General features: G+C 35.0%; 1 protein-coding gene across 2 annotated transcripts; it reads right to left on the bottom strand.

The window, feature by feature from the left end:
• Positions 1 to 4,692: 4,692 nt before the first annotated feature.
• On the bottom strand, positions 4,693 to 23,043 carry LOC114311955 (xanthotoxin 5-hydroxylase CYP82C4). 2 transcript variants are annotated; one of them, XM_028258119.2, is made up of 3 exons: positions 22,392 to 23,043; positions 21,385 to 21,803; positions 4,693 to 5,607 (listed from the first exon to the last, which is right to left on the bottom strand). In XM_028258119.2, exons 1-3 carry the CDS (start codon positions 22,909 to 22,911, stop codon positions 4,969 to 4,971), a joined length of 1,578 nt encoding a protein of 525 aa, XP_028113920.2. In that variant the 5' UTR covers positions 22,912 to 23,043; the 3' UTR covers positions 4,693 to 4,968. The 2 variants fall into 2 exon arrangements, with proteins under 2 accessions (XP_028113920.2, XP_082775800.1); XM_082919674.1 differs by lacking the exon at positions 4,693 to 5,607 and adding an exon at positions 15,983 to 16,326 and having other exon boundaries at positions 22,392 to 23,029.
• Positions 23,044 to 23,225: the final 182 nt, after the last annotated feature.

Here is a 23,225-nt window from a genome sequence, read left to right on the forward strand (position 1 = left end):
AAATTTTGAATTATTGAAATGGTAGATTTTTTAAAGTGATTTTTTGACTTTTTAACTATTTTAACCACAAAAATCAAGTTGCCACACGAAGCCTGAGTAATTCCCTAATTAGATCATATTTATCTTAAAACAATCAATTATTATTAAAATCATAATTACCATATTGACATTCAATTAATTTTATTTTTTATATCACTACAACAAAAAGCACTTTTGGTGACTAAAATTACATTTTTCGTCGCTGAAAGTAGTACAATTGGCCACTAAAATGGAATTAGTCGCCAAAATTGATAACTTTTGCCGACTAAAAGAGTTTAGTCGCCAAATATGAGGGTATTAGCGACTAAAAGGCAGTTTAGTCGCCGAATGTAGGGGTTTTAGCGAGTAAAAATGATTTAGTAGCCAAAAGTCACGGTTTTTGACGACTAAAAATGATTTAGTAGCCACAAGTGATGGTTTTGGCGACTAAATACAGTTTAGTCGCTGAAAGTGAAGCTTTTTGGCTACAAAAAGAAATTAGTAGCTAAAAACAGTCCATTGCCGACTAAAATTCAGTTTAGTAGCCAAAAGGGGACGTTTTTGGCGACTAAAAACAGGTTTAGTCGCCAAAACCTCTTATTTCTAGGTGGAACTTAATTTTTTAGCGACTAAATAATAATTAGTAGCCAAAAATGATAGAATTGGCCACTAAAAATTTAATTTAGTCGCCAAAAGTGGCCTAATTTTTTTTAAGTAAATAATTTATTTTTTACATAAATTATATTGAATTAAAAAAATTATATTTATATATATTATTTTGTATTAATATCGGTTAATATACTATATAAATAATATATATTGCATATATATTCATGTGATGTTGTAGTGGCATATTGGAGGGAGTGTGTTGCAAAAAGGTTCGGAATGTGGGAAGGTTGGGGTTCGAAACTCAAGAAAAGCAAAAAAAAAAGTGGGGTGTTTTTTTTTCGACGACACCTTTGGCGACTAAAATTATTAGTCGCCAAAAGTCTTTATTTTGGCCACTAAACAGTGTAGTCGGCGATTGAGTGAGTATTGGCGACTAAATTATTAGTCGGTAAATGTATGATTTTCAAAAGTGTAAAACATTATTGGCAATTAAAATTTTGGTCGCTAAAGACTTTTATTTTGGCGACTAAAAAAGTTTTAGTCGCCAATACCTCCGCCGACCACCTATACGTGACAAATGTGGCGACTAAAAAATTTTGTTGGGAAAAGTAAAATTTCGATTTTCGGCGACTAAAAACGGACTTTTGGCGATTAAAAATTTAGTCGCCAAAAGTGTTTTTTATTGTAGTGTATAAATTATCTATTTAATATGCTTAAAAAAAATAATTTAAATAATCAAAGTAGGACCACAGTAGCTCAGCTAGAGCTTCAACTCTGGAGCCTCACCCCTTGCAAAATGTCATTCCCCCTCATTTTACAACCTGGGTTTGGTAGCACTGTGTTGTGAACTTGCGAGGACATGTCCTAAATTTATTTTAATGATTTCTTTCATAATATAGGATTTATTGATTAGATAATTTATAAAAAATTTTAAGTTAATTAGACATCTGTAACTCACAATAAAACTACGTTCATGTTTAGAAAAAATAAACGGTTAGCAAGATTTTGATAAATTCTTATGATTATTATTCAGTTTAATCATGGAGTTGTACTTGTCCGGTTAATTTTATTTTTTACATGAAAAATATACTTAACGAACATTATAATATGAAAGGTTCGGATCATTAAAATATGATCGGAACAAACCTCACAGGGTCAGGGACGAATCTAGAATTAGTATGGGATGTGAAAGAATATTTGAGAGTGTAAATCCTTATAATTTTAAAAAATTTAATATAAATTGCCCCCATCTGCACTCCATTAGATCCATCCTTGCATGGGGTGTGACACCATGAGTGCTATCATAGCACCGACCCCCAAATACCCATTGCTAGTGGGGTGTATGTTATTGTAATGTTTTCAAAATCAAACCGGATTGGCTGGTTCAACTAATTGATTCGTCGATCGGTCTAAATTTCTGTCTGGATGAACCCTTAAACGCAATTCAAGCCCAAAATCGCCTTATTTTCAAACAATCGGTAAAAATCACGATTGAACCGGCTGTTCGTTCGAACTAGTAGCGGTTTGCATGAACCGGAGCGGGCTGGAAATAATTGAACCTGAAACGTGCAGGTCCTTTGAAGCATCCCACCACTTGTTATGAAATATTGCATGATATATTTAATTTATTTGTTCATTTTTTACTCTTACAAATCAATGTTACCTTTTTTAAGCAACTAAAGTATAAAAAAAATTAAAATGGTTAAATTAAAAATCAATTCTTAATATTGGTGTATATATATAACATTAAAATATATTTTCAAAAATATATTATTTATTTGTATTTCTAAATATAATTATTATATAATTATAATATCACGGTTCAATTCTGATTACCCGACGATTGAACTAGTGATATTTAACTTGGTCATTTTTTCGATTCGCTCAACTGCTCAAATTTCAAAACATTGTGTTATTGACACATACATTAATTAAGGCTAGCATCCTCATTAATAAAAGTATTACATTTTGTCATTTGAAAGTTACGTGTGAGTCACACAATAGAAATCAAACACATAATGAGACATGACTCTCTCATAAGAGGTGAGGACCCATATGTGCACACATGTGAATCTCACCTCTTGTGAGAGGGTTGTGTCCTATTTTATATTTGATTTCTATGCATATAGACTTACTCGTGTATTAATATAAAAATAAGTGTGTAATCATATCCAATTAGGTTTATTACACTTTTTACCTTTAAACTATCGTCAAATTGTCTACTTAGTCCCTGAACTATCAATTAAATCTACTTAGTCTCTGAAGTATATAAATTAAAGTTTATTTAGTCTATAAACTATCAATTAAATCTATTAAGTCCTTAAAATATTTAAGTCAAACTTATTTAGTTCTTAAAAGGATTACAAAAATAAAATATATGCTCATAAGTATTATAAATTACTAAAAGATAATACCCAATTACGATTTTATTATAAAAATCTTAAATTTTTATTTTGTTTTTTAAAAGTATTATATTTTGTTTTGTGTTTAAATTAATATTAGAGTCTAATTTATCAGTCTTGCCAATTAAATTATATGAATAAGTCTAATTTATCAGTCTTGCCAATTAAATTATATGAATATTAGATATATTGAAAAAGAAGAATTAAATAGTCTAAAGAATAACAATTCGCTACAAATAATAATAGAACAAAATAATACATTAATTAAGAAATATATATAATAACAAAAATTAGTGAAAAACTTAAAAATAAAAAATTATAAATTATAAACGAAATATGACATATAATACTAGATATAGGCAAGTACGTAACCATTGTAGAAGATAAGTATGAAAATACTATAGATAACTATCTTTAAACTTATGAATGAAATTTATCATAATAATTGACGCCCACTTTTCAAATACAATAAAAATTTAAGGTTTTTTTGAAATAAAATTTTGATTAGACAAGGTCTTTTACTAATTTATAATACTTATGAGTTTAAATTTTATTTTTCTAATCATTTCAGAAATTAAATAGGTTTAAATTAAATACTTTATTTTTTGGGTGAATAAATTAAATTAATAAATTTAATCGATAGTTGAGTGACTAAATAGATTTTGATTTATATATTTTAGGGATTTAATAGACTTAATCGATAATCTAGAGATTAAGTAGATAATTTGATGATAGTTTAGAGGTATAAAGTGTAATAAACCCTATTTATTTTAAAAAATTAATAAAAAATTATTTATGCACAATATTACTTGATGTATATGTAAATAATTTGGGTCCAACCTTTAATGGAGCTTAGTTTAAAATTTTAAAAAATAATAATAATAACAATAAAACACTTTAATGCAGCTCAATGAGACTCGAATTGAATCATATCAAGATTAAGAAGTATAGAGTAGCCCTGATCTATGACCCCGGTTAGAGAGGTCAACCTGCCCCCTTAGATTTGTTAAGAGGTATAGAAAAATGGAGAAATTACAATTAAATGGGATTTTTACAAAATAATTATAAATTTATTTTAAAAAAAGTTAGGACTTTAATTATTAAGATTCATAAAATTTGTTATTGTTTTGAAATTATTTTCAAAAACTTATATTGAGGCCTCGTTTGGCAATTACATACTTTAGTCAAAAAATTAAAAAGTCACTATAAGTTGTCACATTACTCTCTTTACTTTTTTACATATCTTTTCTTAAAAAACTAAAACATTACTAAAATAACTTGTTTCCAACCGAGGCCTGAATTAATTTTTCTCAGAAAAATCACCCACCAACAAGCGCATGAGTTTGCGACTTATATATATATATATATATATAATGACAGAGACAGATGACATGATTTAGAATAATCCCCTCCTCCAATAATGGCAAAATTTTAAGTCTTGTTAGTTCCATTTTATTTTTGCTCTTAAATAATTAATGTTTCTAGAAAAATCTATGGAAAAGTAAGAGAATCAAATAATTTGTTGGGGAATAAAAATTTTTGCTGAAGTTAATAATGAAGAATCATTTTTTTTATTCTCATTCATTTCAAAGGCTGAATTCATGATGACTCAAAATCACATTTTATTTCCCTCAAAATTCATGTCACTCAAATATCGTAAATGACTCAAAAATACGGTAATACTAAACATTAATATGCAATCGAGATTCATTTTACAAATGCGAACAATACATGCATTCAATCTCTACCACACACTTTAATTCTTACCATAGATTGGTACTATATTCTAGTTTGGTGGACTTAATCCAAAAACAATATTCTAAATATGGGTCCACTTTATTGGTACAAGAGTCGTAAAACGTAGAGGTGACCTTGTATACACCCCTATTTATCATGCATTACATATGCATAATACACACTACACACTAAGAAGATCTATCTATGGTTGATCATAAAACTCACTCGATAAGCGTGGGGTGAGCAACACTTTCAATGGAGTTGCCTTAGTTAGTACAATCCCCAACCCCTCACTCATATCCACTTTTCCATTCCTCGACAACATTTCTAGGTTGAACCCTTGAAGCAGCCGAGCGAGTATCAAATGCATTATTTTATACGCTAAGGTGCTTCCAGGGCACGACCTCCTGCCAGCGCCAAAAGGAAGGAGCTCAAATTGTTGCCCTATTAAATCCTCTTTTGCTTGCCACGCAAGAAACCTTTCTGGTCTGAACTCATCAGGATTAGTCCATATGTAAGGGTCACGGTGGAGCTTCCAAATGTTGACTATCAAACGAGTGCCTTCGGGGACATAGTAGCCAGAGACATGGCAGTCTTGAATGGACTCGCGTGGTATAGATAAGGGTCCTGGAGGGTAAAGTCGTAGTGTTTCTTTGATGATGGCTTGGAGGTAGACTAAGTTCTTGGTGTCTGATTCATCTAACCATCTTACATTTCCATGTCCAACATACATGTCTATTTCTTCTTGTGCTGCTTTGAGGGTTGTGGGATGGTTTAGAAGTAGGGAAATTGCCCAGGATAAGGCGACAGTTGCGGTATCAGAGCCTCCTATGATAAGGGACTATGAAAAAACAAAAACAAAAATATATAATTGTCAATTGAAAAGAATATGCAATTTAAAACATATATAGAGTCATACTTATAATAAATTTGAGATATATAATGATTTTTCTATTTACGTAACATTATTGAAAAGCATAGCTGTCCTATAAAATTTGCGTCCGTTGAGGTGTTTGTGGGTTTAGTTTGAGCTCAACTCAGTAGTATGAACTTTTGGGTTTTAGAGTTTGCTGAGCAAATTATTCATGCTAAATTATGTTGGTCACGTATGAGGCCTCTTTTGTGGATTGGTTTTTTTAGTGATTTTTTAAATTTTTTCACAAAGTAAAAAAAGTAAATATATATTTAGGAATAACTTTGTTTAGTTGTATCGAAAATTGTAAATTATTGAGATGTTGGATTTTTTAAAGTGATTTTTTGATTTTTTAACTATTTTAATCGAAAAAATCAAGTTGCCACACGAAACCCGAGTAATTCCTTAACTAGATCATATTTATCTTAAAATAATCAATTATTATTAAAATCATAATTATCGTATCAACATTCAATTAATTTTATTTTTTATATAAATTATCTATTTAATATGCTTTAAAAATAATTTAAACAATCAAAGTAGGACCACAGTAACTCAGCTGGAGCTTTCAACTCGGAGCCTTACCCCTTACAAAATGTCATACCCCTTGTTTTACAACCTGGGGTTGGTAGCACCGTGTTGTGAAGTTGTGAGGGCATATCCTAAATTTATTTTAATGATTTGAAGTATTTATAATGTAGGGTTCATTATCTATGAAAAAATTTAAATTAATTAGACATCTGTAACTCACAATAAGATCACATTCATGTTTAGAAAAGATAAACGGTTAGTAAGATTTTGATGAATTCTTATGATTATTATTCAGTTTAATCATAGAGTTATACTTATCTGATTAATTATATTTTTTACAAGAAAAATATACTTAACGAACCTTATAATATGAAATGGTCGGATCATTAAAATATAATCAGAACAAACCTCATGGGGTTAGGGACGAATTTAGAATTACTATGGGGTGCGAAAGTATTGCCCCCATCTGCCCCCTATTTGATCCATCCTTGCATGGGGTGTGATAATATGAGTGCTATCATAGCACCCACCCCCAAATCCCAAATCCCCCTTGTTAGTGGAGTGTATGTTATTGTAATGTTTTTAAAACCAGACTGGACCAACTAGTTCGACCAGTTGATTCGTCGATCAATCTAAATTTGGGGCTGAATAAACCCCTTAGACCCACTTCAAGCTCAAAATCACCTTATTTTCAAGCAATCGGTAAAAATCACGGTTAAACCGGGTGTTCGTTCGAACTAGTAACGGTTTGCATGAACCCACCTGAAACCTACAGGTCCTTTGAAGCATCCCACCACTTGGACTAGACTCCTTGTTATGAAATATTGCATGATATATTTCATTTATTCATTCATTTTTTACCCTTACGAATCAATGTTACTTTTTTTAAGCAACTAAAGTATAAAAAAAATTAAAATGATAAAATTAAAAATCAATTCTTAATATTGGTGTATATATATAACATTAAAATATATATTTTAAAATATATTATTTATTTGTATAATTATAATATCACAGTTCAATTTTGATTAACCTGACGATTGAACTAGCAACTCTTAACTCGGTCACTTTTTCGATTTGCTCAACGGTTTGAATTTCAAAACATTGTATAATTGACAGATACATTAATTAAGGCTAGCATCCTCATTAATAAAAGTATCACATTTTGTCATTTGAAAGTTACGTGTGGGTCACACAATAGAAATCAAACACATAATGAGACACAACTCTCTTATAAGGGGTGAGGGCCCATATGTGCACACATGTGAATCTCACCTCTTGTGAAAGGGTTGTATCTTATTTTATATTTGATTTCTGTGCACATAGACTTACTTGTGTATTAATGTAAAGATAAGTGTGTGATCATATTTATTTAGGTTTATTACACTTTTTACTTGTAAACTATCATCAAATTGTCTACTTAGTCCCTGAACTATTGATTAAATCTAGTAAGTCCCTAAAGTATATAAATCAAAGTCTATTTAGGTTCTAAACTATCGATTAAATCTATTAAGTCCCTAAAATATTTAAGTCAAACTTATTTAGTCCTTGAAAAGATTACAAAAATAAAATATATACTCACAAGTATTATAAATTACTAAAAGATCATACCCAATTAAGATTTTATTATAGAAAAATCTTAAAATTTTATTTTGTTTTGTGTTTAAATTAATATTAGAGTCTAGTTTATTAGTCTTGCTAATTATATGAATATTAGATATGCTGAAAAAGAAGAATTAAATAATCTAAATAATAACACTTCGCTACAAATAATAATAAAACAAAATAATACATTAATTAAGAAATATAGAAATAAAAATAAAAACTTAGTGAAAAACTTAAAAACAAAAAATTATAAATTATAAACAAAATATGACATATAATACTAGATATAGGCAAGTACATAACCATAGAAGATAAGTAAGAAAATACTATAGATAATTATCCTTAAACTTATAAATGAAATTCATCATAATAATTGACGCCCACTTTTCAAATACAATAAAAATTTAAGTTTTTTTTTTGAAATAAAATTTTAATTAGACAGAGTCTTTTACTAATTTATAATACTTATGAGTTTAAATTTTATTTTTGTAATTATTTCAGAGATTAATAGGTTTAAATTAAATACTTTATTTCTTGGGTAAATAAATTAAATTAATGAATTCAATCGATAGTTGAGTGACTAAATAGATTTTGATTTATATATTTTAGACATTTAATAGACTCAATCGATAATTCAGGAATTAAGTAGACAATTTGATGATAGTTTAAGGGTATAAAGTGTAATAAACCCTATTTATTTTAAAAAATTAATAAAAAATTATTAACGGATAATATTACTTGATGTATATGTAAATAGTTGAAAATTTTACCCATAAATCCTATTTTGTGGAAAGTTGAACCATTTAGTCCTAAGAGTTTTCTTATGCGCCATTTGTCCCCTTTTTTTTGGTAATGTTGCTTAGTTAATTTTGGGCATTTTGCAGGATACAATAATACCCTTTTTTGTTTCCTAAATTTTTTTTGGGGGGGGGGGTGTTCGGTGTGTTGGTTTGGGGGTTTGGTAATGTTAATGTCTGTAAGGGTTTGGAAACATGTTTTGTTCATTGGATTGTTCCATTGGTGCATAAGAAAACTCGGTGTTGACATATAGTTTTACTGTCGCTGTGTTTGGCGTTTCTTGGCTGACCAGTATGCGATGTTTGTGATTTTTTGTTACTTTCAGTGCAATGTTGTTGTTGTTATGTGGTTGTCAATTGATGTTATTTGATGTCATGTGATGTTATTTGGTTGCAATGTTATTGATGTTTTTGGGTTGTCAGTTGATGTTGTTGATTTTATTTGATGGTCTTTGAGTGTGTTGTGTATCTAATGTGAAGTTACAGGCTGATTTTAGTCCATTGTTTTGCAAAATCAGTAGCGAATATTGGTGTGTTTTTGTCCCTGTTTTTTTGCGTTTTTCGGCTGACCACACGGCTTCATTCTTGGTTCTGGTAACAACCACGCATGCGCTGCTGTTGTTATTTGGTTTTCATTTTTTTAATTTGGTGCTTTCACTGCCAATGTCTATTTGTTATTTCGATTTTTGAATTGTTTCAATGTGTAAGGGTTTTTTAAAGTGTGAAGTATGGGTGTGTTGTTGTATCTTATGGATACTATGTATATGCCCTCTGTTAGAAATTGGGCGCCCATGTGGCTTGACCCTTCTTTGAACTTTTTGAACCTTATCCAAATAAGTTTGAATTTGAATTCAAAACCTATTTGGATAACCACTCAGGATATCTATATCTATCATATCAACTGATATGGATAGATTTATTATTATCCAATATATCTGATATAATATGGGATATGGGTGATTAAGAGAATAATAACGTATGTCGTATGTTTTACCCATATACTGACTCTTTCCCAAAATACAACGATCAAGAGCCATTTTGCACTGTGACTTGTGTGAGTGATATTCATTCTGTAATATCACTCCATTGCTGGGTTGATTGATCAGATTCAGGAAGTACGTGATTTACCCACGAGATCCTTCAATTCAGACTCTGCAGATAAAGGTATGACCATAATTTTTCATCCGCTGCGTTTACCTTTGATTTACATTGGTATCAGAGCATGAATGGGTATTTTCGTGTTTTCTTTAATCATGTGTATATTTTTATATATCTATGTACACATTATATTCATGAATGTTTATAAAGGAGGAAAATGTCTACTCTCATTAGATTAAGAGCATAAATACCTATTTTTTATGTTCATTAATGTCTTTTTTAATACCATAAATGGTTTTATTTTGAAAAATGGAGTCCGACAGTACAAAAATTGGACCAAAAAACATCCTGGAAGGCAGTGCGTGGTCCGCACGCGCCACCTGACGCCGTGAGCTGCTTACACGCACTGATACGCGCCAGACGCGCTTCCGACGCGCCTCCACGCGCGCATCAGTGGCGTTGTCCACGTGCGCGCCCTCCGTGCTACACACGCGCGCCGCGCGCTGAGTCGCGCGCCGAGCCGTGTGCTGAGCCACGCGCGCTGAGCCGTGCCGTTTTTCCTCCGCCGGCTTGGCTGGCTTGGCTGCTGATGCTGTTTGTTTTGTTTTTAATTCTGAATCGCGTTAAATGGTCATAATTAATTCGTTATAGATTTGTTTTATGCGTGGTTAGTACTGTTAGACTCAAAATTAAATTTTTCATGTTCTGTAAAATTGTGAAATTTTTATGAAAATAAAATGTATTTTTTCTGTGATAATAATTCATTATTTATGCTTTAAAATGCTTCTGTTTTTGCATAAATATTTTTCTGGGGTTGAAATTTTTGTTGTAGACTTCTGAAATGTTTTACTATTTACTGGTATAATTTTTCCAGTTTATCAGATTCTGGAATTTTTTATTTCTAATTTTATATGTGTTTATTAGTTATTTAGAATTTCAGAAAATTTCAGAAAAAATTCCAGAAAATTTCAGAATGATGTACTTTTTATTGTGGCATAATCTAAATATTGAATACAGCATATTTAATGGGTTTGTAATATGTTGCAATTAAAGAAGCATGATTAGTTATTTATTTATTTATTTGAATTCCATTATTAAATGAATATAGCATGAGTTATTTGTAAATTTACATTAAGATGCTATTGTATGAAATTTATCATGCTTTTATATGCCATAAGTAGTGGGAGATTGATTTTTTTTTTTTTTTTTTTGCGCATGGAATTAAATTAAATTTTGATAATTATCACTAGAGGCGCAAGAGATGATTACAAGCATAGCAAATTTTCGATCTTGAGACATGTGTAAAATTATCATTATTTAATTTATTTTTTTTTTTGCTGCAAAATAATTTTTTGTGTTGCTATCATTAATATCCCCTGCACATTTGTTTACTCTGTATGTAGAAATGGCTGCTAAGACAGTGGTGGCAGACTTAACGAAGGGAGAGAAATTGGATGGCGACAATTATGATATATGGCGCCGTAAGAGCCAATACCTCCTCAATGAGCAAGAAGTATTGACCATACTTGAACAAGTGATGGTTGAGCTAGAGCAGGGCAATACAGCTCAACATCGTCGTGATCTTGAAGTCTTTCAGACTTGGCGTAACAAAGATCGGTGTGCGCGCTTTACTATGTTGAGCAGCATGCACAACGACTTGATTAGTGAGTTTGAGCATTGCCCGACTGCATTTGAGATGTGGGAAGCTCTCAAACAAAAGTTTGGTATTACCTCATTGGCAAAGCTACGTGGGCTGACTATGACATTTGACTCTTATCAAAAAAGGGCGCATCACTCGATGAAGCAGCATTTAAGGGTCATGTCAGCCATGATACGTGAGCTTGCGACTGTTGGGCACAATTTGACTCAAGAGCAACAAGTACAAGCTGTGATTCGCTCTCTGCCAAATTCTTGGGAACAGATGAAGCAGAACATGATGCATAATGAGAGTGTGAAAACATTCGAAGACATATCGCGTCATTTGGAGCAAGAGGCTGAGCACCTTGAGGCAACTAAGTCTGATGGTTCTGCTATGGTGGTTGAGTCGAGCTCACGTAGGACTTCTCAGTTCAAACATAGAAAAGCAAAAGGTGTCCCTAAGAAGCAAGCAGCAATTGCGCTAAAGGCCAATGGCGCTAGAAATTTCAAGCGTAGGGACAAGAAGGTAAAGGCTAAATTGACATGCTTTAACTGTAACAAAGAAAGACACTTCGCTCGGGATTGTCCTGAGCAGAAGAAGGTACTCCCTTACTTAATTTTTCGCATTCAATACTTTGTGTCTAGTCAAGCATTAATTGCTCATTCTCCTCATTTTTTGGTTGTAGACTCCGGAGCAACAGACCACATCGCGAGGGACAGAGTAAGGTTCATTGAGTATCGCCGAGTACCAGTTGGGAGCAGAAAAGTTTACATGGGGAACGAGACTAGTGTGTAGGTGCTTGGCATTGGCACATACAAGCTGGAAATGCGACAAGGGCGCACCTTGTATCTTCATGATGTTCTTTATGCTCCGGATATTCGGCGAAACTTAGTTTCAGTTATTAGCATGATGAGCCTCGGTTTTAGCTTCTGTTTTGAGAATAATGGTGTTTGCATTTATTTGGGAACAATTTTTTATGGTTTTGGTTATCTTTCAGATGGTTTTTTAGTTTTGGATGTGGATGATTCTAGTTTTAATAAAAATGCCAATGGCTCTATTTCGAATATTGCATCTTTTTGTGGTAATGATTCTATGAGATGGCATGCTAGATTAGGCCACATAGGGCAAGACGGGATGACTAGATTGGCTAGAGAAGGTCTTTTAGGCCCACTCGCTAGAGTCACTTTGCCTACTTGTGAGCACTGTCTTGCTGGTAAGGCAACAAGGAAACCATTTTGGAAAGCCATATGGGCATCTATCCCATTGCAACTTGTTCATTCTGATATATGTGGATCAATGAATGTGAGGGCAAGGCATGGAGCCCCTTATTTCATCACATTTATAGATGATTGCACGCGTTTTGGTCATGTCTATTTGATTTCTCACAAGTCAGAAGCATTGGATTGCTTTAGACGGTATGTTAATGAGGTTGAGAATCAATTAGACAAGAGCATTAAGGCTCTAAAGACTGACCGAGGACGTGAGTATCTATCTGAGCAATTTAAAGTGCTCTGTGAGGAAAAAGGAGTCATCAGGCAATTGACAATTCCTAGGACTCCGCAGCAAAATGGTGTAGCGGAGAGAAGGAATCTCACATTGCTTGACATGGTTAGATCAATAATGGCGTAAGCTAATCTTCTCATTTCTTATTGGGGAGATGCTTTGTTGATTGCTACCTACGTCCTTAACCGTGTGCCCTCCAAATCAGTTCCTTCCACTGCATATAAGATGTGGACTGGCAAAAAGCCTGATTTGGGCAATTTGCGGCCTTGGGGTTCGGCAGCTTACATACACAACGCTTCTCATAAGTTTGGGAAGTTGGGCCCTAGAGGAAAGAAGTGTATTTTCATTCGTTATAGTGAGCATTCTAAGGGCTATGTGTTTGTTGGGGAGCATCCGGATGGAAATGTGACCGAAATTGAGTCACAAGATATGGATTTCTTAGAGGAGGATTTCCCCAGCAGAGGTGAGGTAACTAGGGAAGTAGAACTCTATGAGATGGAGGATCTACTTGAAGGCGCACCTAGTAGCCTAGTAGAGAATGAGGAGATAATTCCTCAAGCTCCTAGGGACAGTGGGAGCGATCTACCTATCCATGGATTAGATCCAATGGATGAGGAATCTTAGGATTCTCAACTACGTAGAATCAAACGTGGAGCTATACCCTGTCGTCGTTTTGAGGTTGAAGGGGAAGTATTCATGATTGCTCCGAGTGATGAGATGAAGCCTAAGAATCTCAAAGAGGCTCACTCATCCCCTGCTAGTAAAGAATGGAGTACTACAATGGATGAAGAAATAGAGTCTATGAAGAAAAATCATGTCTGGAACTTGGTTGATTTGCCGCTAGGGCGCAAGACTATTGGGAACAAATGGGTTTTCAAAATCAAGCGCAAGGCGGATGGTTCCATAGAAAGGTATAAGGCTCGCCTAGTGGCGAAAGGTTACACCCAACGAAAGGGTGTGGACTATGAGGAAACTTTTTCACCAGTTGTAAGGTTTGCCTCTATTCGCCTAATCCTGGCCATAGTAGCTTAGTTGGACTTAGAGCTATATCAGATGGATGTTAAGACTAGATTTCTCAATGGAAAATTGGATGAAGAGATCTATATGGATCAACCAGAAGGCTTTGTGGCAGTAGGTCAGGAGCGCAAAGTTTGCAAGCTTCAACGATCTATTTATGGCTTAAAGCAATCATCCAGACAGTGGAATCTGAGATTTCATTGAGCCATTGTTTCTAATGGGTTTATGATGATTGATGAAGATCACTGTGTGTACGTTAAGCGGTCCAAGGACATTTTTCTGATATTGTCATTATATGTTGATGACATATTATTGGCTGGAAATGACAAGGAGATGATTGTCGCCACTAAAATGTGGTTGTTCTCTACATTAGAGATGAAGGACATGGGTGAGGCAAACTATGTGCTCGGTGTTAAGATCCTTAGGGATCGCTTTAGGAGACTTCTTGGTTTGTCTCAAGAGACTTACATTAAGACTATCCTAGAGCGATTCCGGATGCAGAACTGCAAACCCATTGACACTCCTGTTGCAAAAGGCGAGAGCCTAAGCCTTGATATGGGTCCTAAGACTCAAGAAAAGAATGAAAAGATGGCCCGTGTCCCCTATGCAAATGCTGTTGGAAGCTTGATGTATGCTATGATGTGTACACGCCCTGACATTTGTTGTGCAGTCGGATTGGTGAGTTGTTACCATTCCAACCCAGGACCAGCTCATTGGAAAGCAGTTAAGAGGATATTACGATATCTTAGAGGGACTGCAGATTACACACTTTGCTACCAAAGTTCAGATCTACATCTAGTTGGTTATTATGACGCTGACTGGCGAGGAGACTTAGATGAGCGTAAGTCTACTTAGGATATGCTTTCATGCTTAGCGATGGGGCTATTTCTTGGAGCAGTAAGAAGCAATCCTGTATCGCCTTATCGACTATGGAGGCTGAGTTTGTGGCTTGTTCATCTGCCGTTCAGGAAGCCGTTTGGTTGAGGAGATTCCTTCAGCATTTGGATGTTGTCACACACACTTCAGACCCTGTGACTATCCATTGTGACAGCATGGTGTAGACGTCCCCGAACGCCCCAGGAGGGTGAGTCCCGGTCTGTTCATTTGGGGTTACTACAGCTCGGACTCTCAAATTGTCACGGTTCTTAATCTGAACCAAAGAGTCCAAATCCGGCAAATCGTTTTGAGAAACAGATTTTTGAAATGAAGTGCCAAAGATGGACTGCTTTGCCAGATACTGAGTCGCCACCTAAATATTTTATTTTTGGAAATTTAGGAAACCCTGACTCGTTGCCTAAGGCCACGTGTCCGTCATCACCAAAGTTGCCTCGGCTCGGGAACTTGGGTACGATTGGGGAAGGTCACTTCGTGAGCACCCCCGCTCGCCCGATCAAAGATTGGCCTCTACTAACCATGATATCTAGTTTTGGAAACTTTATGCGTTCTTATTCCGGTTATTAGTCTAGATTTACTATGTGATGCGCACGACATACAAGTATAGAATGGGTCGCCTGAATTGGAGCAAAACATTTCATGTTTGTTTATTTGAAAATGGTTTGATGGTGCTACTCGCAAGTAGGCTAAGACGTGGATTTGCCACCCTCGGGTGGGCTTAGAAAACATGATTTTGCCACTATCTAGTGGGCTTAAAACACACATTTGATGAATTATTCTAATCCAAGTAACCTAACCTTCACCCACAGGCATTCAGGCAGTTATATCACATAAGCAATTAGCCTCATGGTAAGCATGCTATCATGGCAGTCACTCACACACATGCAAGGATGCTAAAGCATAAAACTTACCGAGTACTCAAGCCAAAACAGAAGCTACTTAGAAATCCATGCATGATCCTAACTATACAAAAATGCCTAATGCAACACATTCAAAAATGCAACTATAGCAGGCTCGGCTATTCTAAACATGGCATATGAAATGCTACAGCTAACATGTATTCAACTTGGAATTGAAAATACAATGCAGTTAGTATGATGCGCCGAGCCCGGTGCATGCAAAACAGATGAATGAATGCAACATGCTATCATACTGTATGCTAATTGAAACATGCCCTAATCTAACCATCATAAGCTGGTAAATAAAAGGGAAAAAGACGTGGGGTTGGAAGACATGCATCACACACACGCACACTTATTACAATTATGCCCTCGCACAGAGGGTCCGAATAAATGATATACAGTCCCAAATAAATAGTACAGTCCAAATAAATAATACAGTCCAAATATGTACAAAAATCCTAATTAATTACCAAATTAACTAAGAAAACAATAAACTGGCATGCAAGCCAGGGACTGCCTTGACTCTTCTTCAGATGATGAATGATGCATGTCCGGGTCGCCTTTGCGCGAAAATCCACTGTGATGCCCCAATTAGCCTCTGTTTTGCAATATTTTTTTGGAAAGCGCGCTAAGCCCCGGAAGACTGTTGATTCTTGATTTGCTGCAACAGAGAGCAGGAAAGGGGCATGGCAATGTATTTTCACAAATGTATGCATGCCTCGATCCTCGTGCCACCAATCACGTATCTCGATGCATGATGGCCGAGAAGTCGAATTGCATGACTCAATATGAAATGAATGCACATATAAACACAACAAAACCTAAACTCCATCATGGATAATCCGGAGTTTCGGTGACTGGGAATTGAGACACGTTCCGTCACTCGAAGTACGAAACGTCCCTCGTTTCCCGTGCTCGGGCTAACTCCTATCCCAAACATGATGCAATATGCATGACATGCATGAATGCAACTAATATACAACCTAGCATGCACAATGCTATGAAATGGCATACACGATGCACGAGGTAACGTGGCATACACAATGCGCTAACATACAACCTAGCATACACAATGCTATGAAATGAAATGGCATACACAATGCATAAATGGATTTACACTAACACAAGTGGACCTCAGCCACACTCGCATAAGAGGCCATTAGATGAAAATGAGACACTCGAAATGCGTGCACACATGCACGCAAACCGAGGACCGATCCTAAGGCACAAAATGCCACTCTAACAGGACATGGCAAGGCATGGAATATGGCATACAAGAATGCAAATTTCAGTACTGAAATACGATGTAAAACAGCCCCGAAACATGGAAACATGGCACCCGATGCATGAAATGAGACCCGAAACTCGAAACTAGGCGCATGGAATGACTTATAGCTATACAAAGCATGCACTATTTGATCATGAAGCATGAAGACAGATTCAAGGAAGTCCCAAAACAAGAATATTTACAGTTTTAAGCAAGGCCAAACAATGAACACAAATAGGACTAAGCTAGCATGCAAAAATGGCCCCGTAAGAGAGGTAATGAAGCAAGTGGCAGCTGATGGCCCTAAATGGCTAAGAGCCCTTCAACAAAGTTGAATAGGGGATCAAAATGAAGCACTTTACAGTTTACAACCGAGCCCAAAACAGTGAATAAGTAAGCTTAAAATACCATGCAAAATAAGGCCTAAAAAGATGTTTAAACACAAAGTGTAAAAGGGAAGCCTCAAACAGAAAAAGTCCCTTGATAAAACATGAAGAGGGGGTCAAAATAAGGCTATTTAAATTTCGGACCAAAGCCTAAAAAAATAAGCACAAGGGGCTAACAAATCATGCAAAAATAAGGCCAAAAGAGGGATATAAAGGCAAGTGACAAATGGAAGCCTCAAAAAGTGAAGAGCCCTTCAACAATGTTGAAGAAGGGTTCAAAATAATCCACTTTACAGTTTATGACAGAGCTCAAAACAGTTTACACGTAGGCCAAAAATACTTCACAAGAAATAGGCATACAAGAGAGGTAAAGAAGCAAGTGCAAAAAGGAAGCCTCAAACAGTGAGAGGCCCTTAAACAAACATGAAAAAGAGCTCAAAAAAATACTATTTTCAGTTAGGGTTGAAGCCCAAAAGTGTAAGCAAGAATGGCTAAGAAAGCATGCAAAAATGAACTCAAAAGAGGGGAAAAGAGGCTCATCCTTGTAGACCAATCTTTGACAACCTCTTGGCACAAGAAATGGTGCTCCTCAGCTCTGGAAAGAAGCTCCAAGTGGCTGGAATGGAGGTGGTGGTGTGGTGCTAGGTGGTGGAGTAGAAAGGGGGTGTAGGACTTGAGAGGTTTTGAGGGTTGGAAGAGGAGAAGAGGAAGGATCAATGCAAGAGGCTTAGGGGAAATTTTTGTAACCCTCAGAACAGAGCTGGAGCTGCTGTTATATAGACAAAGAAGGGTGGAAAAGAAGGGGAAAAATGGGGGGGAAAACAATTCAAGTTTCCCCCCAAAATGCAGCCTCTCGGATACAAAATCTGGGGGAAAACATAATGTATATTTGAACTGTACCTGCAGCAAGGAGCAAGGCCGACTGGTTATTGAGGTTGCAGGTGGCCGGCCGACTCTCCCCATGGCCGACTGGCCAAGGGTCAAAAGGCTCAATGAGAATTAATGGCCGGCCATACCAAAAAAGGAGTCTCTCATGTGTGCACAACACAACCATGTAGTCCAAAAACTGGAGAAAGTGAACCAGGAGAGAGAAAATGCCACTTTTATGAGGGGTTCAAAAGGGTCAGAAAGAATTACTGGCCGGCCATGTGATATTGGTGGCCTCCCAGGTGTGTTCAACACAAATATGTGGTTTGGGGCAAGAAAAAGTGGCCTTAGGGTGGTCAACATTGGCTTTTAAGTGAGAAGAAACGGGCGACGGAGGGCGATGGAGGAATAAAACTGGTTGTCTGAACAATTGTTGGCCTCCCACCCTTCTACGACCTTCTTACCAATGAAACAGAGGTCCCTGCCAAAAATAAACCCAAACCGATGCAAAATGAAGGTTCGGGGGCCGAAACGCGCAGCCCGAGGCCCCGAAAACTGACTGTTAGGCACCGGAAGTGGTGTCCGACCTCGAAGTTGGTTTTTCAAGCCACAGTGTCCCTCAAAAGGGAGAAAATAAGATGTATGCCAAAAATCGGAGCAAACGGAGGTGGTTAAGTGGTCCCGAACCGAGGCACACGGCCAACGGCTCCGAAAAAAAAAAATTGGAAACTGGGCTCCAAACGGGAAAAATAGCCTACGACCACGAAACGTAGCCTACGGCCACTGAGAGATGATCTACGAGACCTCTCCCTCCCTTCGGGAAGAGAAAACAGAGAAAACGGAGCTTGGTTCGCAAACCGAGACAAGACACGAAAGAGCCCGGAAGTCCGGAGGCAAGGCTCGCAGCCGAGACTCTGAAACTTCTGAACGAGTACAATATGCACCATCACCGAGCGCTCAATCGCTCAATCACTGTTCTGAAATTATTTTCAAAAACTTATATTGAATTGTAATTTTTCTTAGAAAAATCACCCACAAACAAGCGCGTGAGTTTGCGATAGTATATGAAATGACACGGACAGATGACATGAATTAGAATGATCCCCTCCTTCAATAATAGCCTATTTTTTTAACTTTTAATCAACTTTTCTCTCTCGGAAAAAGGTTAAAAAAAAAATTAAAAAATAATTTTAACCATCTTTCTAAAACATCCTAATGTCAATAATAAAAAGATATGTTTCATACTTCTAATCTCCCTGCATAATAATGGATCACACCACATCTTCTTATTAAAGAAAGGACTAATTATTTCCCACATGAAGAAAATCAGTAAGCCTCTGTTATGATGAGTTTACCACTAGCTTGACCCTTACGCTACATTTGGATTATAGATTTAAAGATTTAAGGAGAATTTTAAAAACTTTATATATAAAAAAAAAAAATTAGTGAAATGTAAATGAGATATAATTACATTTAATTTATTTTTTTACTTTCTTTTTAAATTTTTACTCAAATTGATAATTGAAACACAATTTTAAAAACTACAGTCGAAGGATTTGTTTTGCAATATACTACCAAAAAGTCTCACTCCATTATTGCCGTAACTATGGAGTATTCATTTATTGATATCTATGTCCATCTTTTATCTATCTACAAGTGAAGGCTGAATTTGGTGTCAAAGCCTTCTTCTCATGTCACGTGACATATTTTTTGCAATCTTAAAAAAAAAAAAGAGTTATAGAAAGAGGTTTATAAGGTTTTAACTCAAGACCGTAAGTTTCATTAATAAATCTTAGACTACTTGGACAACATACATATTACAATTATTTTCTTTATTATTAATTTTTATTCTTATTTATTTGAATTGTATACGCATCGTGTGTGCCACCTACTAGTACTATTATTAAGTGAAGATTGGATTTGGTGTGTAAGCCTTCTCCTGATGCCACGTGGTATATTTTTTTTTGTCTTAAAAAAAAAAAGTTACACGAAGAAGTCAATAAAATTTGAACCTATATCTTACTACTCTGGTCTCGTTTAGGAAGCTGACTATTTTAGTTGGCTTTTTAGCTTTTTAACTATTTTAATTTGGTTTAAAAAGTTGGGTTCGGAAAAATAGTTGATTTTTTTTTATATAGTTAATTTGATAGTTGTAAGAGAAAAATAAAATAATAATGGGTTAAATGTGACATTTTATCTTGTTGACTATTTTAGCTTATTTTGTCTTTATTGATTATTTTAGCCCAAACAAGGCTTTCAACATACATATCACAATTAATTTATTTATTAGCCGTTAGTTATTATTAATCAAGAGCAATGATTCATAACTCTAAATTTGAAGTTCTAATAATAGCTCTAATGATGTGACATGGAGTAAAAAAAACAAAACAAAACATACTCCCTCCGTCCCAAAATATTAGTCCCTTATTCCATTTTTTATTGTCCCAAAATATTAGTCCCTCTTCAAAAATCAAATACAAAAATAATATAAATTTCCTATTTTGCCCTTCTTTTAAATTAATAAACAATATAAAAAGTACAATTATGACATTGATATTCTCAAAAAATGTACTATCAAAAGGATAATTTTAGAAAATTAACTTTTTTCAAATACAATAATTGTACTACTAAAAAAAGTTTAATTCCCTAAAAGGGATCATTATTTTGGGACGGAAGGAATATATTAAATCATTCATGAGTAAGGCCCACTGCTACATAAATAAAGTTCTCATTAAAATTCTACTTTTGGTCCTTTTAAACATTTTTTATTAATCCAACAACTTTTTAACTCATATGCTGAGAAAGTAACAATTTCATGAGTTCTCTACTTTTGTCCTTTTAAATATTTTTGATTAATCAAACAATTTTTTAACTTATATGCTGAGAAAGTAACAATCTCACTGGTGAGCCTTAACCAAAGGGTCAAATATATTTTTTATATTGTTTTGTAATCATAAATTTAGATATTCAGTGATTTAAAAATTGAAAAGGAGTGAAAAAAATGTAAAACAAACATTAAATATTTAGATCATAAATTTATTATCTCTTATCTCTTATCTCTTATCTCTTATCTCTTATCTCTTATCTCTTATCTCTTATCTCTTATCTCTTTATTTTTTCTCTAAATTTATCTCTTTATTTTTTCTCTAAATTGATGATCCAAATGGAGTGTTAGTGAAAGTAAGGAATTTTAGTGTACCAGAGCGGTCGCCTTGATGATGTCCTGACTCTTGTGTCCAAACACCAACCCATCACCATCTTCAGGGAAGCAAGACAACAACACATCCATGAAGTCTCTTTCATCTTTCTTCACCTTCCTTTCTCTCCTGCTCTGCACATGTTCTTCTAGCCACATACTCACGAAATAATCCATCTCTTTACCATTCTTCTTCATAGCCTTCACATTACCCTGCAAATCCAACCATTCAATCCCGGGAATCACATCCGAACACTCAGAAACACCACTCAAATACATGAACTCTTCCATCGTTCTCGCGAACTGCCTTGCCTCCTTGTCTCTCTCGCTGTCACCGAAGCTGTATCTCTTCCCCACGATCGCCCTTAGCATCATGTTCATCGTCACTCGCCTAAACCATTCACTCACTTTCACCTTGCACTCTGTTTTGGAGACATATCAGAGAAAAGAAATAAATAACTACGTAAAATTAGAAAATGAAAGAAAAGATTGAAGTTTCTCTTTTGTTACCAGATAATCACTTTTATATATATATATATATATATATTTGGAATTCGGAAAGAATATATCTTGTTTGGTGAAAAACAAAGTTCGGTGATATATTGTCAAATTAATTATTTATATAAGAGAGCCTATGGTGTGCACCCTAGGGAATGCATACCATATGCACTTTATTAAAATTAATGTAATTTTATTATAAAATTTTGTAACATTAGTTTTAAAAGATGTAATTTTATTACAAATTAACATAATGAAATATTCAAAATTGTGTGATTCATATAACAAAAATCAGTGACTTAGTTATGACATTTTTTATTAAATCAATTTGTGATAAAATTATGCCTTTTATAATTAATGTTACAAAATTTTATGATAAAATTACGTCAATATATGATTAAGTGGATGCACACCGTAGAATTTTTCAAATTATAAACAAACCTAATTATAATTTACCCCTTATTTTTTTAATCTAAAATTGCCGAATTTAAACGGGTTGTTTATGAAAGTACCATTTTTGATGGAGAGTGAATAGAGCTCTTTGATGGACAAGTCCATCTCCAGGGCTCGCACATGCTTAAACGACTCCAAATGGCGGTTAGAGAGGAGCTCATGGGTGGTAACCTTACGAAGCTGGCGCCAGTAGTCATCGGAAGGTCCGAGCGCGGAAAAGGCGCCATTGTAGCCCATGTATTTGAGAGCAGCGGTTTGGGGGCGAGACATGAAAGCTCGGTCGTTGACAGTGAAGCATTCGGTGACTGTTTGTTTGCTGCTCACCACGACTGCTTGGCGGAACCCGAGTCGGATTCTGAAGATGGGACCGTGTTGGTCGGCCATGGCCGCTAGGGTTCGGAAGAGTGGGATTTGGCCGCCGAGGAGGTGGAGGTGGCCGAGGATCGGCCATGCACCCTTTGGTTGTGGGGCTTGGATAAAGTGTGTGTTTGTGGTGGTGTTTTTGGATATCCATATTTTGGAGAGGAGAAGTAAGGCTACAAGGGTTCCGGTTGCTTGAAGTAGAGGAAGCAAATCCATTTTCAGACACAGAGGAATATGGAGAGGAAATTATGTAGAATGTTGATGACTGGAGGGTCGATGTATGTAATACACAGCGTTACTATTTGATTAGTAAAATATGAAATTAGTGTTGAATTGATTATTTTAGTTGGATTAATGGGATGAATAATTCTTTATTGCTAATGTTTGTTCTGTAATAGATGAAAATATATAATTTGAATTATATATTCATTTCCCATTATTAGTTGTACAATTAAACAAGTTATTTAATTTTATCAATTAGAATGTATGTTCAAATTTAAGCTTGATAACAATGATTGCAACTTAAATAA

This window comes from Camellia sinensis, chromosome 3 (genome assembly GCF_055761805.1).
Source record: "Camellia sinensis isolate YWXY chromosome 3, ASM5576180v1, whole genome shotgun sequence".
Lineage (NCBI taxonomy): Eukaryota > Viridiplantae > Streptophyta > Magnoliopsida > Ericales > Theaceae > Camellia > Camellia sinensis.

Coding starts and splice junctions, on each gene's coding strand:
- LOC114311955 (XM_028258119.2), bottom strand. CDS start 22,911: ATGGATTTGCTTCCTCTACTTCAAGCAACCGGAACCCTTGTAGCCTTA. Junction 21,804..22,391: donor TTCACTCTCCATCAAAAATG/GTACTTTCATAA, acceptor TCTCCAAAACAG/AGTGCAAGGTGAAAGTGAGT. Junction 5,608..21,384: donor TCATCAAGGCGACCGCTCTG/GTACACTAAAAT, acceptor GTTTTTTCATAG/TCCCTTATCATAGGAGGCTC.